Below are 25,062 nucleotides of genomic sequence, written 5' to 3'. Positions count from 1 at the left end.
GAAAGAAAGTACAACTTTATTCATCACACACTTGTGAAAATTCCTCTCTGCATTTAACCCATCTGAAGCAATGAACACACACGTGAGCAATAAGTGTGCGCGCGCGCGGACACACACACACACACACACACACACACACACACACACACACACACACGTATCCAGAGCAGTGGGCAGCCATGCTAACAGCGCCCGGGGAGCAGTTGGGAGTTCGGTGCCTCACTCAAGGGCACCTCAGCCCAAGGCCGTCTCATATTAACCTAACCGCATGTCTTTGGACTGTGGGGGAAACCGGAGCACCCGGAGGAAACCCACGCAAACACGGGGAGAACATGCAAACTCCACACAGAAAGGCCCTCGCTGGCCACTGGGTTTGAACCCAGAACCTTCTTGCTATGAGGCGACCGTGCTTTTTTTTTTTTTTATTATGGACCATAGATGATGTGATCCTCAAATTCTTTACAAATTTTACATGGAGAATGTTTTCGTTATTCTTAAATTGTTGCACTGTTTGCCCACGCAGTCTTTCACAGAGCGGTGAACCCCGCCCCATCTTTACTTCTGAGAGACCCCGCCTCCCCGGGATGCTCTTTTTATACCCAATCCTCTTACTGACCTGTTGCCAAGCAACCTATTTATTTATTTATTTATTTATTTATTTATTTATTATTTTAAAGCATTGCACAACTTTTTCAGTCTTTTGTTGTGCCTGTCTCAACTTTTCTGAAACATGTTGCTGACATCAAATTCAAAATAAGCATACATTTTTCAAAAAAACAATCAAATTTCTGAGTTTTGATATGTTGTCTTTGGACTATTTTCAGTGAAATGTAGGGTTTCCATGATTTGCAAATTTTCACATTGTGTTTTTTATTTGTTTTACACAGCGTCCCAACTTTTTTGGAATTGGGGTTGTATGTAATAGTTACACTAGTTATTGTAGATTACATATTTATTATATTGTCATGTCCATATTGTAGATTACATTTGCATAACTTGCATGTATTCACTTGTAAATTTTTTTTTTCCTGTATCGCTAGAGACACCAACTGCCAGAACCAAACTCCTTGTGTGTTGAAGTTCTTGGCCAGTTATCATGATGCTGATTCTGAAAATACAATGTTCTGAAGTCTGTTCTGTTCTTTTTTTTTTTCTTCCCCCTCCATTTTAGAGCCAGCAAAATGGGCAAAGGTTGCATCACGGCCACCAAGTACTTTCTGTTTCTCTTCAACCTCCTGTTCTTTGTGAGTATGCTTCTCTTTGTCTTTGAGACTCCATGACTCAACCTTGACTTTGATAAATAAGGCAGTGCTGGAGCTGTGGGTTGGCGTGGCGTTACAGGGGTGTGTTTATGGTTGCAGTGTCCTTAATGGACAATATTAAATAAGGGCTAATGAATGCAGGCACTTTTTAAATGTTAGCGTTACTACTAGTGATTCATTCTATTATTATTATTATTATTATTATTATTATTATTATCAATAATAGCTTTTGATTGAGCATTTTGTGTCTTTTAACTGGTTTCAGGTGGGTGGAGCTGTATGAGCGAGGTCATGTAATAGCATGTCTGAATCAGAGTTAATGTGTTTTTATGTCAGTTGCAGAAACTGGTCTCTCTCTCTCTCCACCTTTTTGGACGATTGTGACTTGCTAACATTTTCATGCTCTCCTTCTTTAGCCGCCGGCGAGACTGCTAACCATGTTCATGCTAGTCCTCTGATTATGTAAAAATATTGATCATGTGATTGTAAGCACTGTCACTTTATTTTTGTCACTGCTTATACGTTATTAAGCACTTACACTCCCCGGCCACTTTAATAGGAACTTGTTCTTAATTCTAAGCTCCCTGTTCTTGGCTGCAGGAGTGGAACCCAATGTGTTCTTCTCTCTTTGTTGCATGCTGAGATGCTTTTTTGCTCACCACGGTTGTAAAGAGTGATTGTGAGTTACTTTGTCCTTCCTGGCAAAAAAAAACAAACAAAAAACAAAGCTCTAACCAATCTGGCAGTGTTCTTCTGACCTCACATCAATAAGGCTTTTTTTTTTTTTTTTTTTCCTCCTTCCTTTTTTTCATCCACAAAACTGTCACTCACTCACTTGTTGTGTGTGAAAAACCCAGGAGATCAGCAGTTTCTGAAATACTCAGGCCCTGTTTACATTATTTCGAATCAGTGGATCATCAGATTAACGTTTTTAAAACGATTCGCGTACACACACAAATAGCAGGAAGTGAAGTCCGTGCCGTTTTTCAGCAGTCGCGTCACATGACCAACGCCAGCGAATCAGGAAGGTGGATGTCACAGTGACGTTGTCCAATGACGACGTCAGCTAGAGCTCAGCACTGCGTATCCTCGTTCCTCAATGTTTACACAGCACCGGATCAGATACGTACCGGGTTGAATACGTGGGCCCTGGCGGATTCAAACTGTTCCGCCTGTGGAGTCGTTTCCCGGCGTTTTAATGTGCACGGACAGTGCATCCGCAACGAAAACGATACGGTCTAATGTAAACACCACCTCAAACCAGTCCATCTGGCTCAAACCAACACCCATTCCACAGTGAAAGAAAGTCACACTTTCACTGAGATCACAATTTTTCACATTCTGATGTTTGAACATTTGTGAACGTTAACCGAAGCTCTTGATTTGTATCTGCGTGATTTGATGCATCGTGCTGCTGTCGAGAGATCGGCTGATGAGAGACCTGCAGAAAATAAAACAGCAGGTGGATGTAGGGGTGTTCCTAATAAAGTGGCCAGTGAGTGTATATTATATTGCATCACAATCCAACACACCCGGACATTTCTGATCAGAGTTTATATCGAGTTTAACTTGAAGCTGTAGTTAAGCACAGAGACTTAAAATAAATAAAACCACCTCCATCCTGAAACACAAACGTGTTCATCATGAAATCTTTCCGACGTGTTCCGTGATTTCTGGTGTGAATGTGTTACATTCTGCTGTATTTCTGTTCTTCCACTTAGCACGTGTCACACTGATGTCATGTGTTTTGCTTGCACAGTTACAAACGTGTTTAATAAGAACAAAAAAACCCCAGAGATTTTTCTCAGTCGCGTTTCAATTTCAAGCAGCGTTCAGTGTCTGATTAATGAGAAATCCAGTGTAGAAGTAGCAATGGTTCTCCAGAAAATCTGAAGTAGCCGGCTTTAAAAAAAAAAAAAAAAAAGTAGATGGCTTTGGAATTTGTGGTCGTGAAGCTGCTGTGGCATGCCAAAAGCGTGCTAATGCTAGGGAGGTCTGGGGGTATGCCCGCCCCCAGAAAATTTTGAAATTTGCATGCCATCTGGTGCCCTCTGGTGCACTCTCAGCTAATAAATTACTCACCATTTCTCTGTAAAATATTTGCAAAATATGTATGCAATTTCCTTCCAGATGTGTGTGTGTGCTTGGCTTTCTCAGTTACCCTCTGTAGTACGCTGCCTGGCTCTGTAACATAACTACCGTAAAATACCAAATAATAGCCCGGGCTATTATTTGTCTCAATCACGTAAGAGACCCGGCGCGTATTAGAGACTAGGCGGCTATTTGGAACAGGCGATTAATTCCTTCTTCACAAACACCTTCCCCAAAATCTACCTCAAAACGGAGGAAAAAATCATTCTCAGATAGGCCTACTTTTAACCAGTATAACTTACAGTTTGTTTAGAGTTAGATTACAGATAGCACAGTGCTGACTTCGGGGAATTTTGAAGACGCAGAATGCATCTTCGCATGGCACAGTCGGGGTGGATAAAGGATAAATCACACACCTTTTCCTGTTAATGACTAGTTAAGCGCATGCTTTACAAAATAATCAAGAAACCACACCATTGTCTGTGCGCAGCACTGTGATTTAATTACTCTGCAAAGTTATGGTCACTTGCTATCACCCTCACCCATGCAGCCTCCACCCTTTGCGCTTCGCGATGTCTGTCAATCTGAAATTGCATGGAGGGCGCGACGTTGAAGCAACATAATTAGGGTGCGAAGTGTCAAACCAAAGGGTTTTTTCTTATGCTGAAAAATAAGTGACCTGCAGTGGCTACATACTGTCATCTTGCATCACGTTTCTCTCCAAGACGTCTCCCTATTTGGCGGATATGAGCCTATTCCCCGAGTGAGTTGGTACGGTGGCTCGACCCCGTAGAAAACTTAAAGTTCGGATGAAAGTTAGTTGAATAGGTTACTGACTTGTAGGCCTACATGTTGCCTGCCTGACGCGTGCTTCTGCCCAACTTGCACGACAGATTACTTGTTGAAAAGGCCCCTTGGATTAGATTGGCCGCGAGCAGACTGAAATGCATGTTAGAACGCTCTCACCTTTTTTGTAAAGCGTCTTCCAGATCCGAATGGGTAAGGGCAAGTGAAATGGTATAAGGTCTTTAATAAAACTCAGTGTGTGCTTTGACGCATGCATTCGGCAATTTAGGTCGTTTAACAGAAGCAGCAGTCCAACCTTGGAAACCCGCAGTCCTCAATGTCACCACACACGCTGGCTTTCGTTGGGTATACCCAAAGGGGTATTCCTCATTCGATGACGTAAGTGATATCCCACACACTCATCTCGTCTCGTCTCGTCTTCTTCCGCTTTATCCGGGACCGGGTCGCGGAGGCAGCAGTCTAAGCAGGGAAGCCCAAACTTCCCTTTCCCCAGACACCTCGGCCAGCTCCTCGGGAAGAACACCGAGGCGTTCCCAGGCCAGCCGAGAGACATAGTCCCTCCAGCGTGTCCTGGGTCTTCCCCGGGGCCTCCTCCCGGGGGGACATGCCTGGAACACCTCCCCAGGGAGGCGTCCAGGAGGCATCCGAAAAAGATGCCCGAGCCACCTCAGCTGATTCCTCTCGATGTGGAGCAGCAGCGGCTCTACTCCGAGCTCCTCCCGAGTGACTGTGCTTCTCACCCTATCTCTAAGGGAGCGCCCAGCCACCCTGCGAAGGAAACTCATTTCGGCCGCTTGTATCCGCGATCTTGTCCTTTCGGTCATTACCCAAAGCTCATGACCATAGGTGAGAGTCGGAACGTAGATCGACCGGTAAATTGAGAGCTTCGCCTTTTGGCTCAGCTCCTTCTTCACCACAACGGACCGGTAAAGCGACCGCATCACTGCGGAGGCTGCACCGATCCGCCTGTCGATCTCACGCTCCATCCTTCCCTCACTCGTGAACAAGATCCCGAGATACTTAAACTCCTCCACTTGAGGCAGAACTTCTCCACCAACCTGGAGAGGGCAAGCCACCCTTTTCCGGTCGAGAACCATGGCCTCGGACTTGGAGGTGCTGATTCTCATCCCAGCCGCTTCACACTCGACTGCAAACCGCCCCAGTGCATGCTGAAGGTCCTGGTTTGAAGAAGCCAACAGGACAACATCATCCGCAAAAAGCAGAGATGAAATCCTGTGGTTCCCAAACAGGATTCCTTCTGGCCCCTGGCTGCGCCTAGAAATTCTGTCCATAAAAATTATGAACAGAACCGGTGACAAAGGGCAGCCCTGCCCTGCCACACACTCATGTCAAACGTAATTGGCTAAGACATCTGTCAAAAGTTACGGAGTTGCATTCCTCAAGAAATATTACGGTAGACCAAGATTATAATATTGAAATGGCATGTTTATTATCACGTAAGTTACGTGTAAGTTACGTGTTATTCTGAGATGCTCAGATAGACAGTAAAGGGAATTCCGAATTCCCTTTACTGTCTATCTGCGCATCTCAGAATGACACAGGACAATGGGCGAACTAGATTTTTTTTTTTTTCCCCAGCCACGGCGCGCCGGAACGCTATCACCCCTGCGTAACAAAATGTTGTAAACAGTATTATAGAAATAATTTCATTTTTCATTCATTCATTCATTCATTCATTCATTCATTCATTCATATTGTTTCGGTAGAAAACTATGCAATGCAAAATCGTTTAAACACCAGAAAACCAGAAAAGTGCTGGGCCTCAAGATTCTAGATAGAACGTTCAGACGCTTTTTTTTTTTTTTTAAGACCCCGGCGAGTATTCGGAACCGGCCTTTATTTGTCACAACACACGCGTACACCCGGCCGTTAAAGGGAACTCGGCGGTTAATTGGAACTCGGCTATTATTTGGTATTTTACGGTACATACAATACGACGTGGTCTGGCTTAGCCAATCAGAGCGCGAGAATCGGTTAACGAATACGGTGCTGCTAGATCCGAATCGAAGACCGTTTCATGGTGGAATAATTGGATTTGCAGCAAATTACGGGCAGCAGCGATCGAGTAGCCGGTGCAGACCGTCTGTGTAGGTGGAGAAAGCCACCGGTTGCCAGTGCTTGTGGACATGTCTGAAGAACTGGACTCGAAGTCCCAGAATGCACCACTGCTCAACGTCAACGGAGACTCTATCAACTCGGCTAGATAGCGATTCACGAGATGATGAGCGCGACAACGTTCGCAGCAGTTTCTCACACCGATCTCTTTGAACAGAGTGAACGGATCGGGGGTAAGAGAGCTGGACGGAATAAAACACTAAAGCGCCGCCGCATTGAACTGGTTAAGTAAAGATGAATAAGGCGAAGGTGAAATCGCACTGCACCACCATCAGCAGGTCATCAGACTGCACTGTGGGTAACGTTGGAACCCGTTCACCAAAATGACAACTCTGAGTTGAATTATGAAATAAATCTTGGCCGCTGTTAATTATGCAAATTAATATGCGAATCTTTCCAGGTGGATTTTTTTCTGTCATCCATCTCAGTTATATGTTTTGCATAATGAAATTTATTTACTTTATTTTTTGGCATGGAGGGGGATGGTTCTTGAGTTGGTACAACTGCTGTATTTTTAGGAACCACTTTTTTTGAGAAGACGACGTTAGTCACGATTGATTGATAGTTTTACGATCTCTTTATCAGCCTCATCCGTGTATCTCTCTCTCTCTCTCTCTCTCTCTCTCTCTCTCTCTCTCTGTTCCTCTAATTACGGTGATGATAACCTCTCGGTTCTCTGCGGGTCCCTGCGTCTGCCCCCACCCTGAGTAAATGAAACCTCTTACCCAAGCATCCGCCCTCTAAATCACAGGCCTCCATCATCAGGTCCAAACAAATTCTGCAGGAGCTGTAGCATTATCCCTCGCACATGTGTTCGGATCAAAGCGGTGCCGCAGGAGGACGATAAAAGCCCCGAGCTGTTTGGGCTTGAAGTCGTACTGTGAATGAAAGAGCGAAACGGCGGAGAAGTGACGGATTACAGTCTTCATTACTTCAATACGAGGTGCAGCCCCGGTTATTTCAGGAGCAGGCGTTTTATTTTTAGCGGCTGGGATCTGATACACAATTTCAGAGCAGAGTCCCTCCTGGATCACTGGATCGGGACTGGAATAATACAGACTCGGAATATTGTCCCAGATCCTTTACTGAATGTATAGTTGCCGTGTGGGTTAATTAAGTTTTCTGAGCAGCAGCTCTGACAGTCGTTCAGCTGCAAATCACAGGTCTATAAACATGAAAGCGCGCTCTCTCTCTCTCTCTCTCTGTCTCTCAAATGCATTTTTGTTTCTATAGTAACGACTTGTTTATACGCCTGATGTTCGACGTAAGCTAACGCTAATGATAAACATATAGGTTTTGGTTTTTTTTTTTAATTTAACAAAGGAAAACTTTTATATAATTGTTGATCTGGTGAAGTTTAAAGAGCCTGGTGAGGGAGCGACTGTTTGTTTGTAGCTGTTGTAGTGCAAGTGAAAACAGGAAGTAGCGAAAGAAAAAAAACTGAATTATTGGCAAATTGCTGTGGCGTAAAAGGAATCAAACACATTGAGATGGGGCATTAGGGGGAAATAATCAACAACTAATCTACCAGTCTGGCACAGGATACAGCAGAGCTCTTCCAGCCTGAAACAGGAAGTGGTGAGTGCAGGATCTGGTGCTGAGCTGAACTGCGAACTGAATACCAAGATTGATGGTGTGCGCTGAGGGCACGTTTTGGTGTTCTCGAGAAGAGGCCACATCCGCTGCAACCTCCTCCTCCTTCTGCTGCTGCTGCCACGCAGAGACATGGCCTGATCAATCCCAGATGTTTAGTGTTGTACTACAGGGGAGAGAGAGAGACAGAGACAGAGAGCGCGAGCTCCTGGAAAAACCTAGGGTTAGAACTTAACTTATTCGTGTCTCCAGTAAACTCTGGCAGAGTACACACACACACACACACACTTTTTCCTCATTTCATCCCGTCCAAGTGATTTGGAGCGACTGGCTTGTAAATTTAGGCCTGTGAGACATGAGGCCCTGCTTTTCCCCCTTTCTCTCCAGTTTGTGATTAATTCTCTCTCTCTCTCTCTCTCTCTCTCTCTCTCTCTCTCTCTCTCTGCAGATCTTTGGAGCCCTGATTATGGGCTTTGGACTCTGGATCCTCCTGGACAGTCAGAGCTTCATTGCAGTCTTGCGTAAGTATTTTCAGTGAACTCTAAACGTAATCAAACATATGATGTTGAAGAAATCCAGTCGTTCGTGTGGATCGGCTCCGCGTCGGAGAGAAAATATTTCATTTCTATTTCAAATCAGCTCATGTTCTGTTAACGCGACTCAAATCGGCCTTTACTCTGGACGTCACTTTGAACATGCTTTTCGGCATTTCAGTCTCAATAAGCCGTCTTTCTTTCTTTCTTTTATCCTTCAGGGGGCTATACTTTTTTTTTTTTTAAACCTCTGTCCGTCTGTCTGTATCTCCATCTGAAACAGCCTTTTTCTCAGCAACCACAAATCGTAGTCACTTGATATTTGGTACCGAGCTTCAGCTTGGGGTTCTGTACACTACCGTGCTTACCGTTTCCAGGTCTGTCACACATCAGCTTCCTGTTTACCGACTGAATGTATTTACGAAGCATATTAGGTGGATTTTGACGCTATTTCAGAGTGACGGTTTAGCAGGATGCTGTTTGAAACCCCTGGGGAGAGACACGGCTCTGTACTTACTTGTTTCAGGGTTTATTGTTTGTTGCAGTCAACATTCATCATAAGTGTCCAATTCCTTCGATCGCTTGTGTTCTGATATAAGCGAGAGCAGGGGGGAGGGGGGGATACGTAAGTGAGCAGTAGCTCACAGTTGTTCTTGTTAGTTCTTTCGTTCTGTCTCTCTTTATGCTCCGATTCACCGCAGCTCTCATCCTGCCTCTGACTCACGATGTTGTGACTCAGTCGTGTTGGACCTTTTTACACGACCATCTGGTTCTGATTTGGCTTTTTTCCTTTGATGAACGATGTTACTCTGGTGTCTTTGAGACGTCACGTGATGTAGACCGTTCAACGGTTTTCTCATCACCGTCTCATTCGTATTCTCACACACACACACACACACACACACACACAGAGACAGATGTTTTCTCCATGGTGAGGCTGCTGCAGAGAGGTCAGTGAGTGTGTGTTCTGAGAAGGCTGTGGAATAGAACCCATGTTCACAAGTGGCGCGGATAACCGGGCTGGCAGCACGAGGGTGACGTAACGCTCCCCGAAAGAGCGCGCAGGTGCTGCGGCCGCGCCACACTGGTCTCATTTAACTGCTCGCTCATTAGCACGCATCACGTCAGCTCTCGAGTCATCAGTATGAATGAATTTGGTGAGCGACTCACTGTAAGTGAGCAGGAGAAGAATAGAGCCGTCTCTTTCCACACATCAGCTACGTCAAGGATTCCAAATGGCTGAAGGCTCAGTTGGCACGAGGTTACACTTTTGATGATGGCTCTGGACTCAAACTGACGTTTATACAGAACACCTCGGAGATGGAAGCGCGCTCACTGGAACCACAGCCAGGGATTCAAGCCTGACGTCTTTTACACATTTGCACAGGAATAGCGACATATCATTTTGGAATGATCGATGGCTTTGTGGGTGTATCGAGCTCTTAGAGACTGCAGGGCTGTGAAAAATTCACGGAATTTTACAGATTTGATGGCAAAAACACCATTTTTGCAAAAAAAAAAAAATGTCGGGAGTGGAGGAACTCTGCTAATGGTTGGGGACCGTAATCGCCGACGAGTACATGGTTTACTGGATTGGGGGGTGGAGATCTAATGGCAGGTGTCTCTATATTTTATGACATTGTACAAGTTATATATCCGACATCGTAGACTGTTTGTGCGACACAGCGCTGTTTCTTTCTTGCCATTTTCGGGTTACTCTTTTCAAACACGTGTTGACAATATAGCTCGCGATTTAAGTGAGAATAAAAGGTTTTTTGGTATGTCTGTGTCGCAGAGAGACTGTACAGAGGGAGGATCGCGATAATGACAAGGTGAAAAAAGTAGACAAGGCAAACCGTATCAAGAATCCGTGGAATTGATGGTGGTGGCTGGAATTTCAAGTCAGAAACGAATATCGTTTATGAACACATCCGAAAGATCCAGGCTGTGCCCCACAGACCCCCCACTCGGATTTTACTTTTTTCCATTTCGCAGCCCTGGTACTGCGATCCATTGTACTCGGAACTCCAGGAAAAAAAACAAAACAAAACAGTAATTGTGTGCTGACGCACGCGTGCCCCCACCACAACACACCTCTACTTAACGTTGTAGCACAAAATAGAAAGGGTCTAGAACTTTCGTCATCTTTTTTTCAAAAGAATCAGTATCAAGAATGCACACCACTGCGGAGAATACTATAGAGTCTGTTGCCCCTTTTCCACCAAAGCAGTTCCAGGGCTGGTTCGGGGCCAGTGCTTAGTTTGGAACCGGGCTTTCTGTTTCCACTGACAAAGAACTGGCTCTGGGGCCAGAAAAACCGGTTCCAGGCTAGCACCAACTCTCTGCTGGGCCAGAGGAAAGAACCGCTTACGTCAGCGGGGGGGTGGAGTTGTTAAGACCAACAACAATCGGTAGACCGCGAAAGATCGCCATTTTTAAGCGACAAGAAGCAGCAGCTGTACAAACGCGAAGTCATTTATTGTTGTTGTTGATGCTGCTGCTGCTTCTTCCATGTTTTCGCTTCGATATTCGCGCCAAGGTTTATGCAAACGTAGCGACGTAACTGACGTACACAGCGACGTAATGACGTGGCTCCCCTTAGCACCGCGAGCTATGGAAAAGCAAACTGGTTCTCAGCTGGCTCGCAGGTTGAACGAGTTGTGAACCAGCACCAGCACTGGCCCCGAACCGGCCCTGGAACTGATTTGGTGGAAAAGGTGTACGTGTGGACACAAAGCACATGACGTCACACATGCAGCGCCGCTGACCTGTAAATCGCTGCGATCTAGTAATGGCGGACAAGCTTTTAGTGATTTTTGGAACAGAATTCAGACACAAAATAATTTTCAAACCAGTTTTTTTTTTTTATTTATCGGTGAACTTTACAACCTATTTGAGCAGATCACACACACAAAACCTGGGATTTTATGATGTCATTGTCGTTAGACTGGCACTTTAACGTATAGACGCTAGAAAGGTTTACATGCACACTTTCTTACTGATGACACATTTTTTTTTTTTTCCTCCAAGAGAAAGCAAGCGTGTCTGTAAACTGTAAACTTTTCCCCTCCTTTCCTGCGCGTCCACCAAAACAGACGAGCTGGCTGTAAATACGTGCACACCGAACCGTGGACAGGCAATTTGTGAAAGGGCGATATCGAACTATTTCTACTCACCATTTTGATTCAGGTTCCTCTCAAGAATTCTTCCTCATGTCATCTCAGGGAGTTTCCAGCTCCGGTTTGTTTTATTAGAGATCTAAATTTGCATGCCGGGTTTCTGTGAAGCTGCTTTGTGGCAGTGTGTGTTGTTGGACGCGTTGTACAAACCAAACTGAAATTGAAAATGCATGACGATGATGGCGCATGTGTTAAAATCAGAGCAACAGAGATTGCTTTGGTGAAGCAGATGTTGAGGTTCCACAAGAGAGAAAAACGCAAAACATCTGCTCAGAACTCGACAGGGTTTTTTTTTTTTTCTTGAGGTTGATTTATTTTCAGTCATCAAGTACTAGCGTAGGTCAGAGTGCACTTGACAAATCGCAAGTTGACACGACGGTGAAGAGTGATCGTTTTGCTATGACGAGCAGAGATTGAGGTGTCTAAATCTGATAATGGAGGGGGAAATCCTTTTCTTTAATCATTTGAATAGAGGGTTTTTTTTTTTCACTTCTCAGCAAATTGGGTGAGTAAAGAAGTGAGAAATTCGAAGGATTTCTCGGCCCAATCCTATGGTCCTAATGTGTTTCTTCGGTTCCTGGATCACAATGGTTGTGCATTTGAAGCATTACAAAAATCTTGGAAGAATCAACAAGCTTGGATGGCGAGAAGTTTGTGCATTGCTGTTATTATGAGCTTCCACTCTTCTCTTCTCTTCTCTTCTGGGAAGGCTTTCCACTAGATTTTGGGCAATTCGTATTTATTACTGAGGTCAGGTACTGATTTTTGGGGTCCAGTTCATCCCAGACGTCTTCAGTCAGGGCTCTGTGCAGGACACTCGAGTTCTTCCACTCCAACCTTCACACACCACGTCTTCATTGGAGCTCCTTGCTTTGTGCACAGATTCATGGTCATGCTGGGCCTCTTGGTTCCAGTGAAGGAAAATTGTAACACTACAGCATACAAAGACCTTCTCTACAATTGTGTCCTTCAGACCTTGTGGTACCAGTTTGGAGAAGAACCTCGTGTCTGCATACTTCATGCCATATCGTGGGAGCAGTTGGAGGTGAGGTGCCTTGCTCAAAGGCACTTCAGCCATTCTTGCTGGTTCAGGGAATTGAACCGGCAACCTTTTGGTCCCGAAGCTGCTTCTCTATCTGTGAAGCCATCAGTGATTCCTGTTTCCTATCACACTCTGAGCACGGCCTGTTCACAGCCACGAGCAACAAACTATACGTGACTCGAATGAACATGTGTGCCGTAACACATCTCTCCACCATCCTGTCTGGAGAGCGACACTCCAACCAACTGGGCGTCTAAATGACACCAGAACAGCCCTCGGGGTTCATATTTGGCACAGTGAAATGCAGCTCTGAGTGAAATCCGAGCTGTTTTTCAGTTGCGCGTGTTGCTTAGCGCAGTAACCTAGAACTCTTTAACCCTTATTTCACAATCGCTCAGAGTTTCATTTTGATCGTTAACATTTTATTTTTTTCCCTCCTCTACTTTTGTTGCTTAATTTGGTGTCGGTGTCATGGAACGCTTCATGAACCACATACATCTGGGTGGTGAACGCGTCTCATGTTTCCTGTCCCCACGCGCCGTATTTCACCACACGGACACATTCCTACGGTTAGTGATAGCTGACGAACAGACATTTGTTGGTTCTTTTAGGGATCCCTCGTCCGTCTGTCATCTCCACCCCCTTTATTTATCTCTCTATCTCTCTCTTTCCATGAGAGGAAAAGAAAGCAAGTTTATAGAACGCTATTGTTTCTCTGATCCAGCCACTCGCGGCCTTCGCCGTCCTGCTGATCCCCAGAGAATCGCCATGCTTCCGCTCCGAGGCTGAACATACACAATGCAAAGAACATTGGCGTGAAACTGCATACAGCTTGGGAACACGGTCACGTCTGCACGTCTCCCTTTACACGTTCTCTCAGCAGTAAATCAAAGAGCGAGCCCTGCTTTCGTTTTCCATTCAAGCAGGTTGCTCTGATGCTTTGAGGTTGTTGTGTTGAATTCAGCAGTTAAACTCACGGAAAGCAAATCGCTTTGTTGAGCCAGTTCTCAAAAGGCTTTAACATGCATTTGGATCTGGTGGCTGGAATTTTATGGAGGAAGACTGTTGAATAATTAGGACCAGGTTTGTTTTGCGGTTAGTTCAGACAGTAATACGTCCTTTGATCCGTAATGAACTGTGACTAACAGCTGGGTCATAATTGATGACATGACGATATAATATTGATATCGTGATCCATCGTCATGATGATATAAAACTTTGAGATCATGATAACTCAAAGTGCGCTGTGAAAAGTAGGGGTACAGCAGGAGTCTCTGTCCCCCAAGGTACAATCGACACTAACGTACCCTTTAGGGCTCATTATTGGACCTCATGTCTTTTTTAGGGTCAAAATGTTGCATACATGTTCCCAAGTAGTATATAAAAGGTACAGATGAATACTTTGGGAGGTACTGCCCCATGTACACGCTGCTGTTCCCCTAAGGCCACACCAATTTAATTAGTTGGTTCTCGGATTTTTTCAGGAAAAATATGAAGCGAGCGCGCGAAATAAAATTAAAAAAATGCTCTGATGGTAAAATTAGCAGTGGAAATAGAGGGCTTTCATAATGGAGAAACAAAACAGACAATACATTTATTGTTACACATTTCATATGGCTCTTTTAATAGCTTATCTTATTTCCACCCATATGCATAGCTCTGGCTGCACGTTAGGGTGGTCCCCCAATTTTTTTTATTTTTTTTTTTAGGATTTTGTTACGACCACCTTACCTTTTTCTTACATTGCTTAAAAAGTTATTGTGCAAAATTTGGTTAAGATTGAACAATGTTTAGAGGTGCCACAAAGCCATTAAAGTTTTCACTCAAGACACAATATAAAATAATGTGGCTTATTAACTGTTTCATATTAATACAAACAATACAGTAATATAACTTCCTGTGTTCAAAGTAACAATAGCTATTACTTGTCTGATTTTCTAAACCTTTTGGTATTCTGGTATCTTGTGGAGATAAAAGAACACACTAAGGACTTCCCGAGCAGAAGGAAGCTTTCTCCCAGACAGTTCCTTGGAAGTGGGACCAATTAACCAAACATAATCGTCCTTTCTGGTTTTGTGCTTTGCACCACCGGTACTACTTGTATTACTGTTGCTAGCCGTCTGAAAAACATAGAAAGAAAAACATTCACAACTTCATCAGCATATTACAGGGATGTGATTTTTTTTTTCCACGAATTCGCGGAATTCCGCTTTTTTCACCTCAAAATTTGAAAATTTTTCTGATTTTTCGCTCAAAAATCTGTATTCATATCCTATTCGTTCCAACTTTCAGTATTTCCGTCATTGAGATGAAACGAGGTACGTGATTGGCCCATCGGTCTGTAACAACCAATGAACGCGCTTGTTAGATAGCTGTACGTAAGCTCGCTTCAGACAAAGAATTGAAAGATGGCAGCCTCCGCGATCGAGCGTAAAGATGCAAATCGAGTTAAAGAAATCGACAGAATAGTGAAAAACAAGTTCCGCTGGGAATGGTTGGAGAAAGAGGTTGCTACAGACGTTGGACATAAGACTGTGAGACATTTGTTCAGCGATTTCGTTCTTTGGGGAGAGGGCAGAGGTCTCTGGCTGTCAGGTTTGGGGATGCCGGGACCTCCCCTGCCCGAGCTACGAGCGTCCAAAGTCGGGCTGGAGCCCGGGATAGAAACGAAACCTAAGCAGAGCACCGCGGCTCGCCTCGGGGCGAATTACGTCCCGAGGCGCGGGGCTAGCGGGCCCTGCCCGCGCTGGTTCTTTGGGGGGGGGGAGTGAGTGAGTGAGTCAGAGTTGCATGTTGACCATTAAATTGGCTTGAATTTGTTAATCATGACAGGTTTTTTTTCTAGTGTGTTTGCTTGCCATTTTAGTACAATTTTTAAGTCAGAAAACCCCAGAACCCAGGAGCTTCGCCCCCCCCCTTGTCCCCCCACCAGGGCGCTGCCTTGGACCAGCTGGGAAGTAGAAGTAGAATCAGAAGTAGAAGCTTCTAGCTTCTGATTCTGGTTCTACTTCTACCTTTTTCTTCTGGAAAAACCCACTACCACAATTGTGCTATAACGTCAGCTCCACTGAAAACCAATAAAATACAAGACGAGTGGAATCCTGTGTCCGAGTCCTTCCCTTTCAAGTGTGGGAAACCTTGATGCTCACATACACTTGACACTCATCGTACATGGATTATAGCGCTATCAGCTCATGTACGACTCGATTTTGTGGAATAACTGTTAAATAATCCACACTTATGAATAAAAGGGCTACATTTAGTCCCTTGTTAAAATATTCACAGCATGTGTCGAGCCAAATAAATAAATAAATAAATAAATAAATGGATGCGTTGTAGCTTGTTATAAAGGTGTTGTGATGAAATGGAGTTACTGTTACCACCTTGAAGTAGATTATTTTCCCAGGATATGATGATAGCACATCGGGAAATGTTTTCCTCTTAGACCACAGCAGTTTTCCCAGCGGTTACTGTTTTTAATATATTAAACATGTCATACTTTTTTAAATCCATTTATATTTAATAATAAAAGCTAGCGATATCATGAACTGACGTTTTGACGTCACTGACATCATCAGAGTAAAATAAACATTGTTTAAGGCGATTTTAAGAGTCAGTTCAAGTTTTTCTAAAGTCCCAAGAGTAAAAACTGTAGCACGTACAGAATCGGATTGGATGTTTAATTTGGGCTTTTTTGCTTGGATGAGTAACATCTCATAAATCAGACAGTCCAACTTCCCAGGGCATTTTCGTAGAATAGTAAATCGATTGCTCAGTTCATGAGCGTCCAGGAGACCGCGCTCAATCTTCAGGTGTTTACCAACAGCTGAGTGGCAACATTCTTCAATTCGTTGGTACAGGTCCATTTACAGTAATATTTAATGTCTGTGAAAGATGTTACTTCCTGTGACGTTGCAGCCTGTCTTTATTCTCTGTCTCGAAGGTTAAAGACAAAAACGACACGTAGCTTGTCATCTTTAGTTAGCGAGAAACTGCGACGCGTCCTGAAAATCGTCCCGAGTTGCAGCTTTACTTCTGACACTGTAGATTCTGTCTGTAAATGTTAAAATAAGAATGAATAAATAAACGCATCCTTACAGAAAAGTTTGCCTTCGCAGCAGTTACAGGTTTGTCTTTATTCAACAGCAGGACGTTTTTAAAATGAGTTAATTAGCTTTCTGTTGATTCCTGTGAATGAGCTGTTGCTATAGAAACTAAAGCGTATTAGAAAAAGCACTGCTGCAAAAACTGCGAACGAATCCTCCCCTTCTGACCAATCAGAACTGAGAGTTTAACAGTGCTGTGGTGGAACAGGTCACATGGCCTCGATGGAAAGCGTCACCAAGCTGTGTTGTCTTTTAAATCCCAAATCTGTTTCGTCAGAGTGTGGAATGTGCTGATCAGGCTGTTGTGATCCATCTCCTTGATTGATTGAGTCATGAACGTCTCCTGCGTTTGTGCGCTCATCAGTGGGATCTCACACACACACACTTTGGACTGGTACTGCTGATTACATCAGGTGGTTGTCACACTGTTGTGTCGTAGCTCTGTTTTAGCGAGACTGTACACTGCGCTCTTGTTTATGGTGGTGATGGTGATCTCACCGCAGAGCAGGCATATGGGGAGGGTAAGCCGGGGCAGCTGCCAACGCAACACGAAAGTATGATATCATTGGTGTTTAGAAAGCGCTTCAGGGGCAGCCCCACACCTTTTGCTGTGGAACCACCGTTGTGTCATCAGCCGGTACGTTTGAGTCACAGAGGTTCCTCTATCTGGAGCTCCAGCAACCCCTGATTAGATGATGACCTCATCACTGACTGGCTACTGGTCCCAGTTGCGACCAAACCCTTTTTTTTTTTTTTTTTTTCTTCTCCTTCCTTACAACCTCTGTCCTGTCTGTCGTTCAGCTTATGATCACCCTGTGATGAATACTGACATTTAGTGATGCCACGATGCTGCATTTTCTTTACTGATATTGAGACTGAAACCTTGAGAACCAGCCGATGGTGAGACCCAGCCCTTTAAAAATGACTGAGTTAAAAAGTTGTCCCCCCCCCCCCCCCCCCCAATAACTGAATCATTTTACAGTAAAACTCTCTAGATAGATAGCTTTAAACACGAGATCCACTCATCTGGCGCTGGTTTCCATTGGAGATGTGTACAAACTTATGCTAATAATCTATATCTACATTATTAAATTCATAAAATAAATAATATTCAACATACTGAAACAAAAATATTATGATTAAAAACAAAATTTATATTCCATTTATAAAAAATGTCTAAATACCAGAAAAGTGTTTCCAATAGTTAACTCTTTCACACACAAATCACTTGCAAATATTACAAAGTGTAAAAATAATCATAAATCAATCTGTACAGCAAAACTGTCAAGTCTCTTTATGCGTAAAAATTTCCAGTTGGACAAATAAACCTTTCAAATGCAAATAGATTTTCCAAATGCAATTCCAATTTCTGCAATTTCTTCCAACATTCAATATCTGGTGATATATATATTTTCAATATCTGATACTGGGTATTTAATCCATTCCATCTCTACTAACAGTTTAAAAAGTTACACAAAGATAAAGTCATTCACAGAATATCTTTTTAAAGCTGTACTGCCTTTCAGATTTTTCAGTTGTGGGTTATAAAAAGAATTTTCCCTGGCATCCAATTATTTGTTTAGTGACCAAAAGCTACTGAATTCGAATTGGAGACTTCCTATTTTATTAAAAATAGAACAATTAATTAATTTATTTCCACGTGGCCGTAAATTCTCCGCTATTTTTTTCCTGCTTCACCATGACGCAATTCAAGATACTCCGTCATGCATCACGTGGTGGGCTTTCCCCATTCACGCAAGGCATTGTGGGACACAAATTTGAAACAGGAGAGAACTAGAAAAGCACTTGGAGAGCGCAGACCTCTGCCAAGAATCCCTTAAAAAATTCCGGGATCCAGAAGGTGATCCGGATCACCGCCAAAATTTAATGAATTGTTACTTGTGCTCAGTCACACCTCTGGAAAAAATTTCGGAGCAATCTGTTCATTACTTTTTCCGTAATGTTGCTAACAGACAAACCAACGCTACTGAAAACATAACCACCTTGGCGGAGGTAAAAATGGAGGACGTGAGTGTGCGAATGAAACGTGAAAGACCGACTACAGTAACGGAAAGAAAGCGAGAAGAAAAGACGTTATGTTCTATACGAAGGAAAGGAAACGCAGGACCAAATTAATAAATATCGGCGCTCAGCGAGCACCTCGGTGTGATCAGCTGTTCGTTTAGCGACAGAATGATGGAACTGTCAGTGCACGCTCAAAGGGAAACCTGTAGATGGCAGTAATGCAGCACTGTGGATGCCAGCTGCCGTAAAACCCAAAAGAAGGTAAACCTGCGCATGCGCACACGGACTTCCTCTGTCTGCTTGACTGCGCCAAGCGAGCGATTTCATGCACATTTGCTTTAATCCCCTCAAATTAAATAACTTCCCAGCCACAGAATGGCCTGATATTTTGTGAGATATTACAGAAATAAACACATCACAATCACCACATTTCAGACGGAACTAAATTTCACTGATTTTATGAACTCGAAAGGCCGTCTCGCTTTAATCTGAAAAGTGCTCTCTTATGGACTGTGCTGCTCAGATACAATTTTTTATTTTTCCTTGTAACGTTTAATTTTGTGTTGGGGGGGGGGGATGAATGTTTGGAACTCTAAAATGTTTTTGTAATGTTTTGACTCGGTCATGTAGAAGTCATAAAATAGAAATCTATAACAGTTTGTATGGGGAAAAAAATGGGGGGGCTAAGACTTTTGCACAGTAGTGTATATAGATGCGCGCGCACAATGTTGAAAGATTTGTTTTTGTGAAATAGTTTCCTTGTGTGTTTATAAATGAATTAATCCCCTGATGTTTTTGATATACAGTTAGGTCCATATATATTTGGACACTGACACAAATGTGTTTTTTTTTTTTAACCTGTTTACTGAAACATATTCAGGTTATAGTTATATAATGGACATAAAGTCCAGACTTTCAGCTTTCATTTGAGGGTATCCACATTAAAACTGGATAAAGGGTTTTTCAGCTCCTTAACATGTGCCACCCTGTGTTTAAAGGGACCAAAAGTAATTGTACAATTGACTCAAAGGCTATTTCATGGGCAGGTGTGGGCAATTCCTTCGTTATGTCATTCTCAATTAAGCAGATAAAAGGCCTGGAGTTGATCTGAGGTGTGGTGCTTGCATTTGGAAGATTTTGCTGTGAAGAAAACATGCGGTCAAAGGAGCTCTCCATGCAGGTGAAACAAGCCATCCTTAAGCTGTGAAAGCAGAAAAAACCCATCCGAGAAATTGCTACAATATTAGGAGTGGCAAAATCTACAGTTTGGTACATCCTGAGAAAGAAAGAAAGCACTGGTGAGCTCATCAATGCAAAAAGACCTGGACGCCCACAGAAGACAACAGTGGTGGATGATCGCAGAATAATTTCCATGGTGAAGAGAAACCTCTTCACAACAGCCAACCACACTCTCCAGGAGGTAGGCGTATCAATATCCAAATCTACCATAAAGAGAAGACTGCGTTAAAGTAAATACAGAGGGTTCACTGCACGGTGCAAGCCACTCATAAGCCTCAAGAATAAAAAGGCTAGATTGGACTTTGCTAAAAAAACATCTAAAAAGCCAGCACAGTTCTGGAAGAACATTCTTTGGACAGATGAAACCAAGATCAACCTCTACCAGAATGATGGCAAGAAAAAAGTATGGCGAAGGCATGGTACAGCTCATGATCCAAAGCATACCACATCATCTGTAAAACACGGCGGAGGCAGTGTGATGGCTTGGGCATGCATGGCTGCCAGTGGCACTGGGTCACTAGTGTTTATTGATGATGTGACAGGACAGAAGCAGCCGGATGAATTCTGAGGTATTCAGAGACATACTGTGTGCTCAAATCCAGCCAAACTGATTGGTCGGCGTTTCGTAATACAGATGGACAATGACCCAAAACATAAAGCCAAACCAACCCAGGAGTTTATTAAAGCAAAGAAGTGGAATATTCTTGAATGGCCAAGTCAGTCACCTGATCTCAACCCAATTGAGCAGCATTTCACTTGTTAAAGACTAAACTTCAGACAGAAAGGCCCACAAACAAACAGCAACTGAAAACCGCTGCAGTAAAGGCCTGGCAGAGCATTAAAAAGGAGGAAACACAGCGTCTGGTGATGTCCATGAGTTCAAGACTTCAGGCAGTCATTGCCAACAAAGGGTTTTCAACCAAGTATTAGAAATGAACATTTTATTTACAGTTATTTAATTTGTCCAATTACTTTTGAGCCCCTGAAATGAAGGGATTGTGTTTAAAAAATGCTTTAGTTCCTCACATTTTTATGCAATCATTTTGTTCAACCCACTGAATTAAAGCTGAAAGTCTGAACTTCAACTGCATCTGAATTGTTTTGTTCAAAATTCATTGTGGTAATGTACAGAACCAAAATTAGAAAAATGTTGTCTCTGTCCAGATATTTATGGACCTAACTGTAATTGTTCAGCGAGATCATAATACGGTGATATTGAACTATAACAGTCGAACGTTACGACTGGAGAACATTCTGGATCTGAACTTTCCTACTTCATTCTGCAAAGTGCTTTACAGCTTTAAAGAATAAAATTAAGATCAAGAATAAGACAATAAACAGCATGGCTTTTAATATTCTTCATACAAGGTTTTTCAAAAAGAATTTTAAACAAAACTAAGAATCACAGGGAAGATAAATGGTTTGGTTCGGGATGTTGGACAATTAATAAAACAATCCACGGTTATTAAAATAAAATCCGTGAAAAATTTCAGTAGATTTATCTTGAATAACAGCCGATTAACCCTGAGGTACTGATGATAAACCCGTCTCAGCTTAATGAACTTCACCTGGAGCGCCGGTTAAATCCTCACCACACACTCAGCGTTCGTTAATCCGAGCTCGGATTAAACACACATTAATATTCTCGGTCATCATTATCTCCTCGGAGTGTACGGTTTAATTTTCCGCACCGTCCATGACCACCTGATCCGAACCTGAGCGTGTTTTTGTATTATAACTGAACCAGATGTGGACAGCAGAATAAAATGGTTTTAAGTGAAGTTGAAATGACTGCCGTAAAACTGTGACTGTAAGATGATCATCTGGTCCTTCAGAAAAGTCACTTGGAAACGGATTTCTTTTCCACAGTTGCTCCAGAGAGCCTCAGGCTTGGCTTTTTGTTGGTCAGACAGAGAAATGTATCACCACAGTGGTTAAAAACTGACTCGTCATCAATATCTGTTGCTGGGAAACATCCAAGGTGTGATTTCAGCATGTTTGGTGTCATGTGTTCATGTGTCAGATCTGTGTGGTGTCTCAACATCTCTCTCTCACTCACTCTCACACACACACACACACACACACACACAGAGACAGATGTGAAAACGTGTCCGCTATGACTTGGCGAGTCGGCCTTCTGTACTCGTATAACTGCCACTCTTGTATTTCAGTTACATCAAACGTTAATATTCAAATATATTTGAATATTAGGGCGGCACGGTGGTGTAGTGGTTAGCGCTGTTGCCTCACAGCAAGAAGGTCTGGGTTCGAGCCCCGTGGCCGGCGAGGGCCTTTCTGTGCGGAGTTTGCATGTTCTCCCCGTGTCCGCGTGGGTTTCCTCCGGGTGCTCCGGTTTCCCCCACAGTCCAAAGACATGCAGGTTAGGTTAACTGGTGACTCTAAATTGAGCGTAGGTGTGAATGTGAGTGTGAATGGTTGTCTGTGTCTATGTGTCAGCCCTGTGATGACCTGGCGACTTGTCCAGGGTGTACCCCGCCTTTTGCCCGTAGTCAGCTGGGATAGGCTCCAGCTCGCCTGCGACCCTGTAGAAGGATAAAGCGGCTACAGATAATGAGATGAGATATTTGAATATTAATTCAGGATAAAATTTGCATGAATGTTCTGAGCATCAGGCGAGCAAACGTAACACATTGGAGGGCTAAACTGGATGTTTATCCACGTTTTTGTTCTCATTTTAGCAAATAAAAGTGAAATGTGTGATCTTAAATAATTTGATTGTAGGTTATTATACAAATTTGAATAATGTTAAATGGAAAACTACAGCTTTGACAACTAGGCATGTCATGGTTTGCCCAATTCACTTTTTGATTCGATTCACGATACTGGGTTCACAGTTAGATTTTCTCATGATTTTTTTTTTTTCCTTAAAAAAAAAAGTTTTATTACCAAACAAGAAATGTTCCTTTTGTTATTTGTATCAGTCCACCAGATTTTCATGCTAGATGCTCAGATTATGGATTTTGAGTTCTACCTGCTGCTTTAAACTACCAAGCCTGCGTCCGTATGCAGGAAATACAAACCCAAGTGAAACTGGACCAAGGGAAGTGACTGTAAATCTGACATCATGTGGACCCGACCCAAAATGGTTCATTTTCCAGGCAGAAAGCCTTAAATGTCCATGATGTACAGGATGTTTCTAGCCTGGGCCCGCCCATCCTAAGTGTGACGCAACACGGGGGGCTGTTGCGAGCTTAGTCTGGCAAGGCAAGCTATCTCCAGCTCTTCCAAGCTCCCGAAAAATCGGGAGCCAATCAACTTTGAGCATCTCCAACGGCCCTGGGTAGAGGCGTGTTCAAGGCAGTGATGTAGTAGAACTGCGACCGGAAGCCATAGATTGTTTACAGAATCTATGCCGGAAGCGCTTCATTCACTAGAAACATTACGAACATGGAGCAGCGGCAAGCCTTTGACACAGCGGTAGATGCTGTATTGAAAGCATTCAACAGGAAGTTCTCACTGAAAACGGAGCAAAGAGCAGCCCTGGAGGTATTTATCTTCTTCCTGTTACTCAAGCAGTTTCCGTTGCGTCACATACGTCAGAGGAAAGAGTGATGTGATTGGTTTAAGCTTCGTCACAGCCTTTTCTGGCTTCGACCAGTAGCAAACTGAGGCATTTCAGGGAGGCGGGTCAACCACGCGCTTTGGGAAATGGTTGGGCTTAATATCTTTGCCAGACCAAATGCTCGCAGAGCTTTGAAGTTGCGTTAGCCAGACTAGGATGTTTCAGCTCGGTCTAAAGGTGTATATTTGGACCAGAATGACACGACTTTTACTTTGGATTTGCAAAACAGCTATCGGTAACTTAATTTGATGCCTCATTGATTTGGTTGGCACCAGGCCAAATTCATTTTTATACCCCTGCTTCAAAGGAAGGGGGCTATACTAGTTTGCTTCTGTCCGTCCATCCGCCCACCCATCCGTATCTCCGTCCGTCCAAAACACCCTTTTTCTCAGCAATTACAAATCATAGTCACTTGATATTGGGTACTGAGCTTCAGCTTGGGGTTCTATACCGTGTTTACTGTTTTCAGGTCTGTCGCACATCGACTTCCTGTTTACCGACTGAATGTATTTACGAAACGTATTGTGTGGTTTTTGACGCAATTTCAAGAAGCAAAATGCTGTTTCAAAATGATAAAGAAAGCAAGCACAAATTTATTCATCACACACTTGCGAAATTTCCTCTCTGCATTAAACCCATCTGAAGCAGTGAACGCACACACCCATGAGCAATGAGCGCGCGCACACATACCCAGAGCAGTGGGCAGCCATGCTAACAGCGCCCGGGGAGCAGTTGGGAGTTCGGTGCCTCGCTCAAGGCCACCTCATATTAACCGAACCGCATGTCTTTGGAGCACCTGGAAGAAACCCATGCAGACACGGGGAGAACATGCAAACTCCACACAAAAAGGCCCCCGCCGGCCACTGGGTTTGAACCCAGAACCTTCTTGCTGTGAGGCGACCGTGCTAACCACTGCACCACCGTGCTGCCCCAGTTTACCAGGATGCTATTTGAAATCCCTCGTGAGAACACTGCTCTTTACTTGTTTCAGGCTTCATTGTTTGTTGCAGTCAATATTTGTAATAAGTGTCCGATTCCTTTGATCGCTTGCATTCTAATAGAAACGGGGGGGGGGATACGTAAACGAGCAGTAGCTCACAGTTGATCTTGTTGGCACTGCGCCAATTATATCAGAATCTTAGTCACCGACACTCTGTTTCTAACACGAGACCAACTTTAACCTGCACCAACAAAGAGAGAACTGTTGTTGATGCAAAAGTCAGTTATAAAATGTGTTTTTATTCTTTCTCACCTCTGAAAATGCAGTGTTGAAAACACAGAGACCAGGACTCAGAATCAGTATGTGTACAATGAATGGACGCCGTCCCTCATTTCTGGTTCTAGTACGCACGATCGATGCATTTTCACTACAAATCAAAATGTCAGTCGCTGATTATTTTTATTATTATTATTTTTTTTATGGCAGAAGTAAGATCTATACTTGTCCCAGTCATGGATGATGTTAA

At 43.4% G+C, this 25,062-nt stretch overlaps 1 protein-coding gene across 3 annotated transcripts in view; it reads left to right on the top strand.

Moving 5' to 3' along the window:
* Window positions 1-25,062, top strand: part of cd82a (CD82 molecule a) — a 67,785-nt gene that overhangs the window by 28,566 nt on the left and 14,157 nt on the right. For all 3 annotated transcript variants that reach the window (XM_060940793.1, XM_060940795.1, XM_060940794.1), the window contains exons 2-3: window positions 1,172-1,244; window positions 8,338-8,410. In XM_060940793.1, the coding sequence (XP_060796776.1) occupies window positions 1,182-1,244; window positions 8,338-8,410 (136 nt within the window). In that variant the 5' untranslated portion in view covers window positions 1,172-1,181. The remainder of the gene's footprint in view (window positions 1-1,171; window positions 1,245-8,337; window positions 8,411-25,062) is intronic.

The sequence above is a fragment of the Neoarius graeffei genome, chromosome 15 (assembly GCF_027579695.1).
Source record: "Neoarius graeffei isolate fNeoGra1 chromosome 15, fNeoGra1.pri, whole genome shotgun sequence".
NCBI lineage: Eukaryota > Metazoa > Chordata > Actinopteri > Siluriformes > Ariidae > Neoarius > Neoarius graeffei.
The sequence above is the reverse complement of the archived record's forward strand: the minus strand, read 5'-3'. Positions and strand labels throughout refer to the sequence as shown.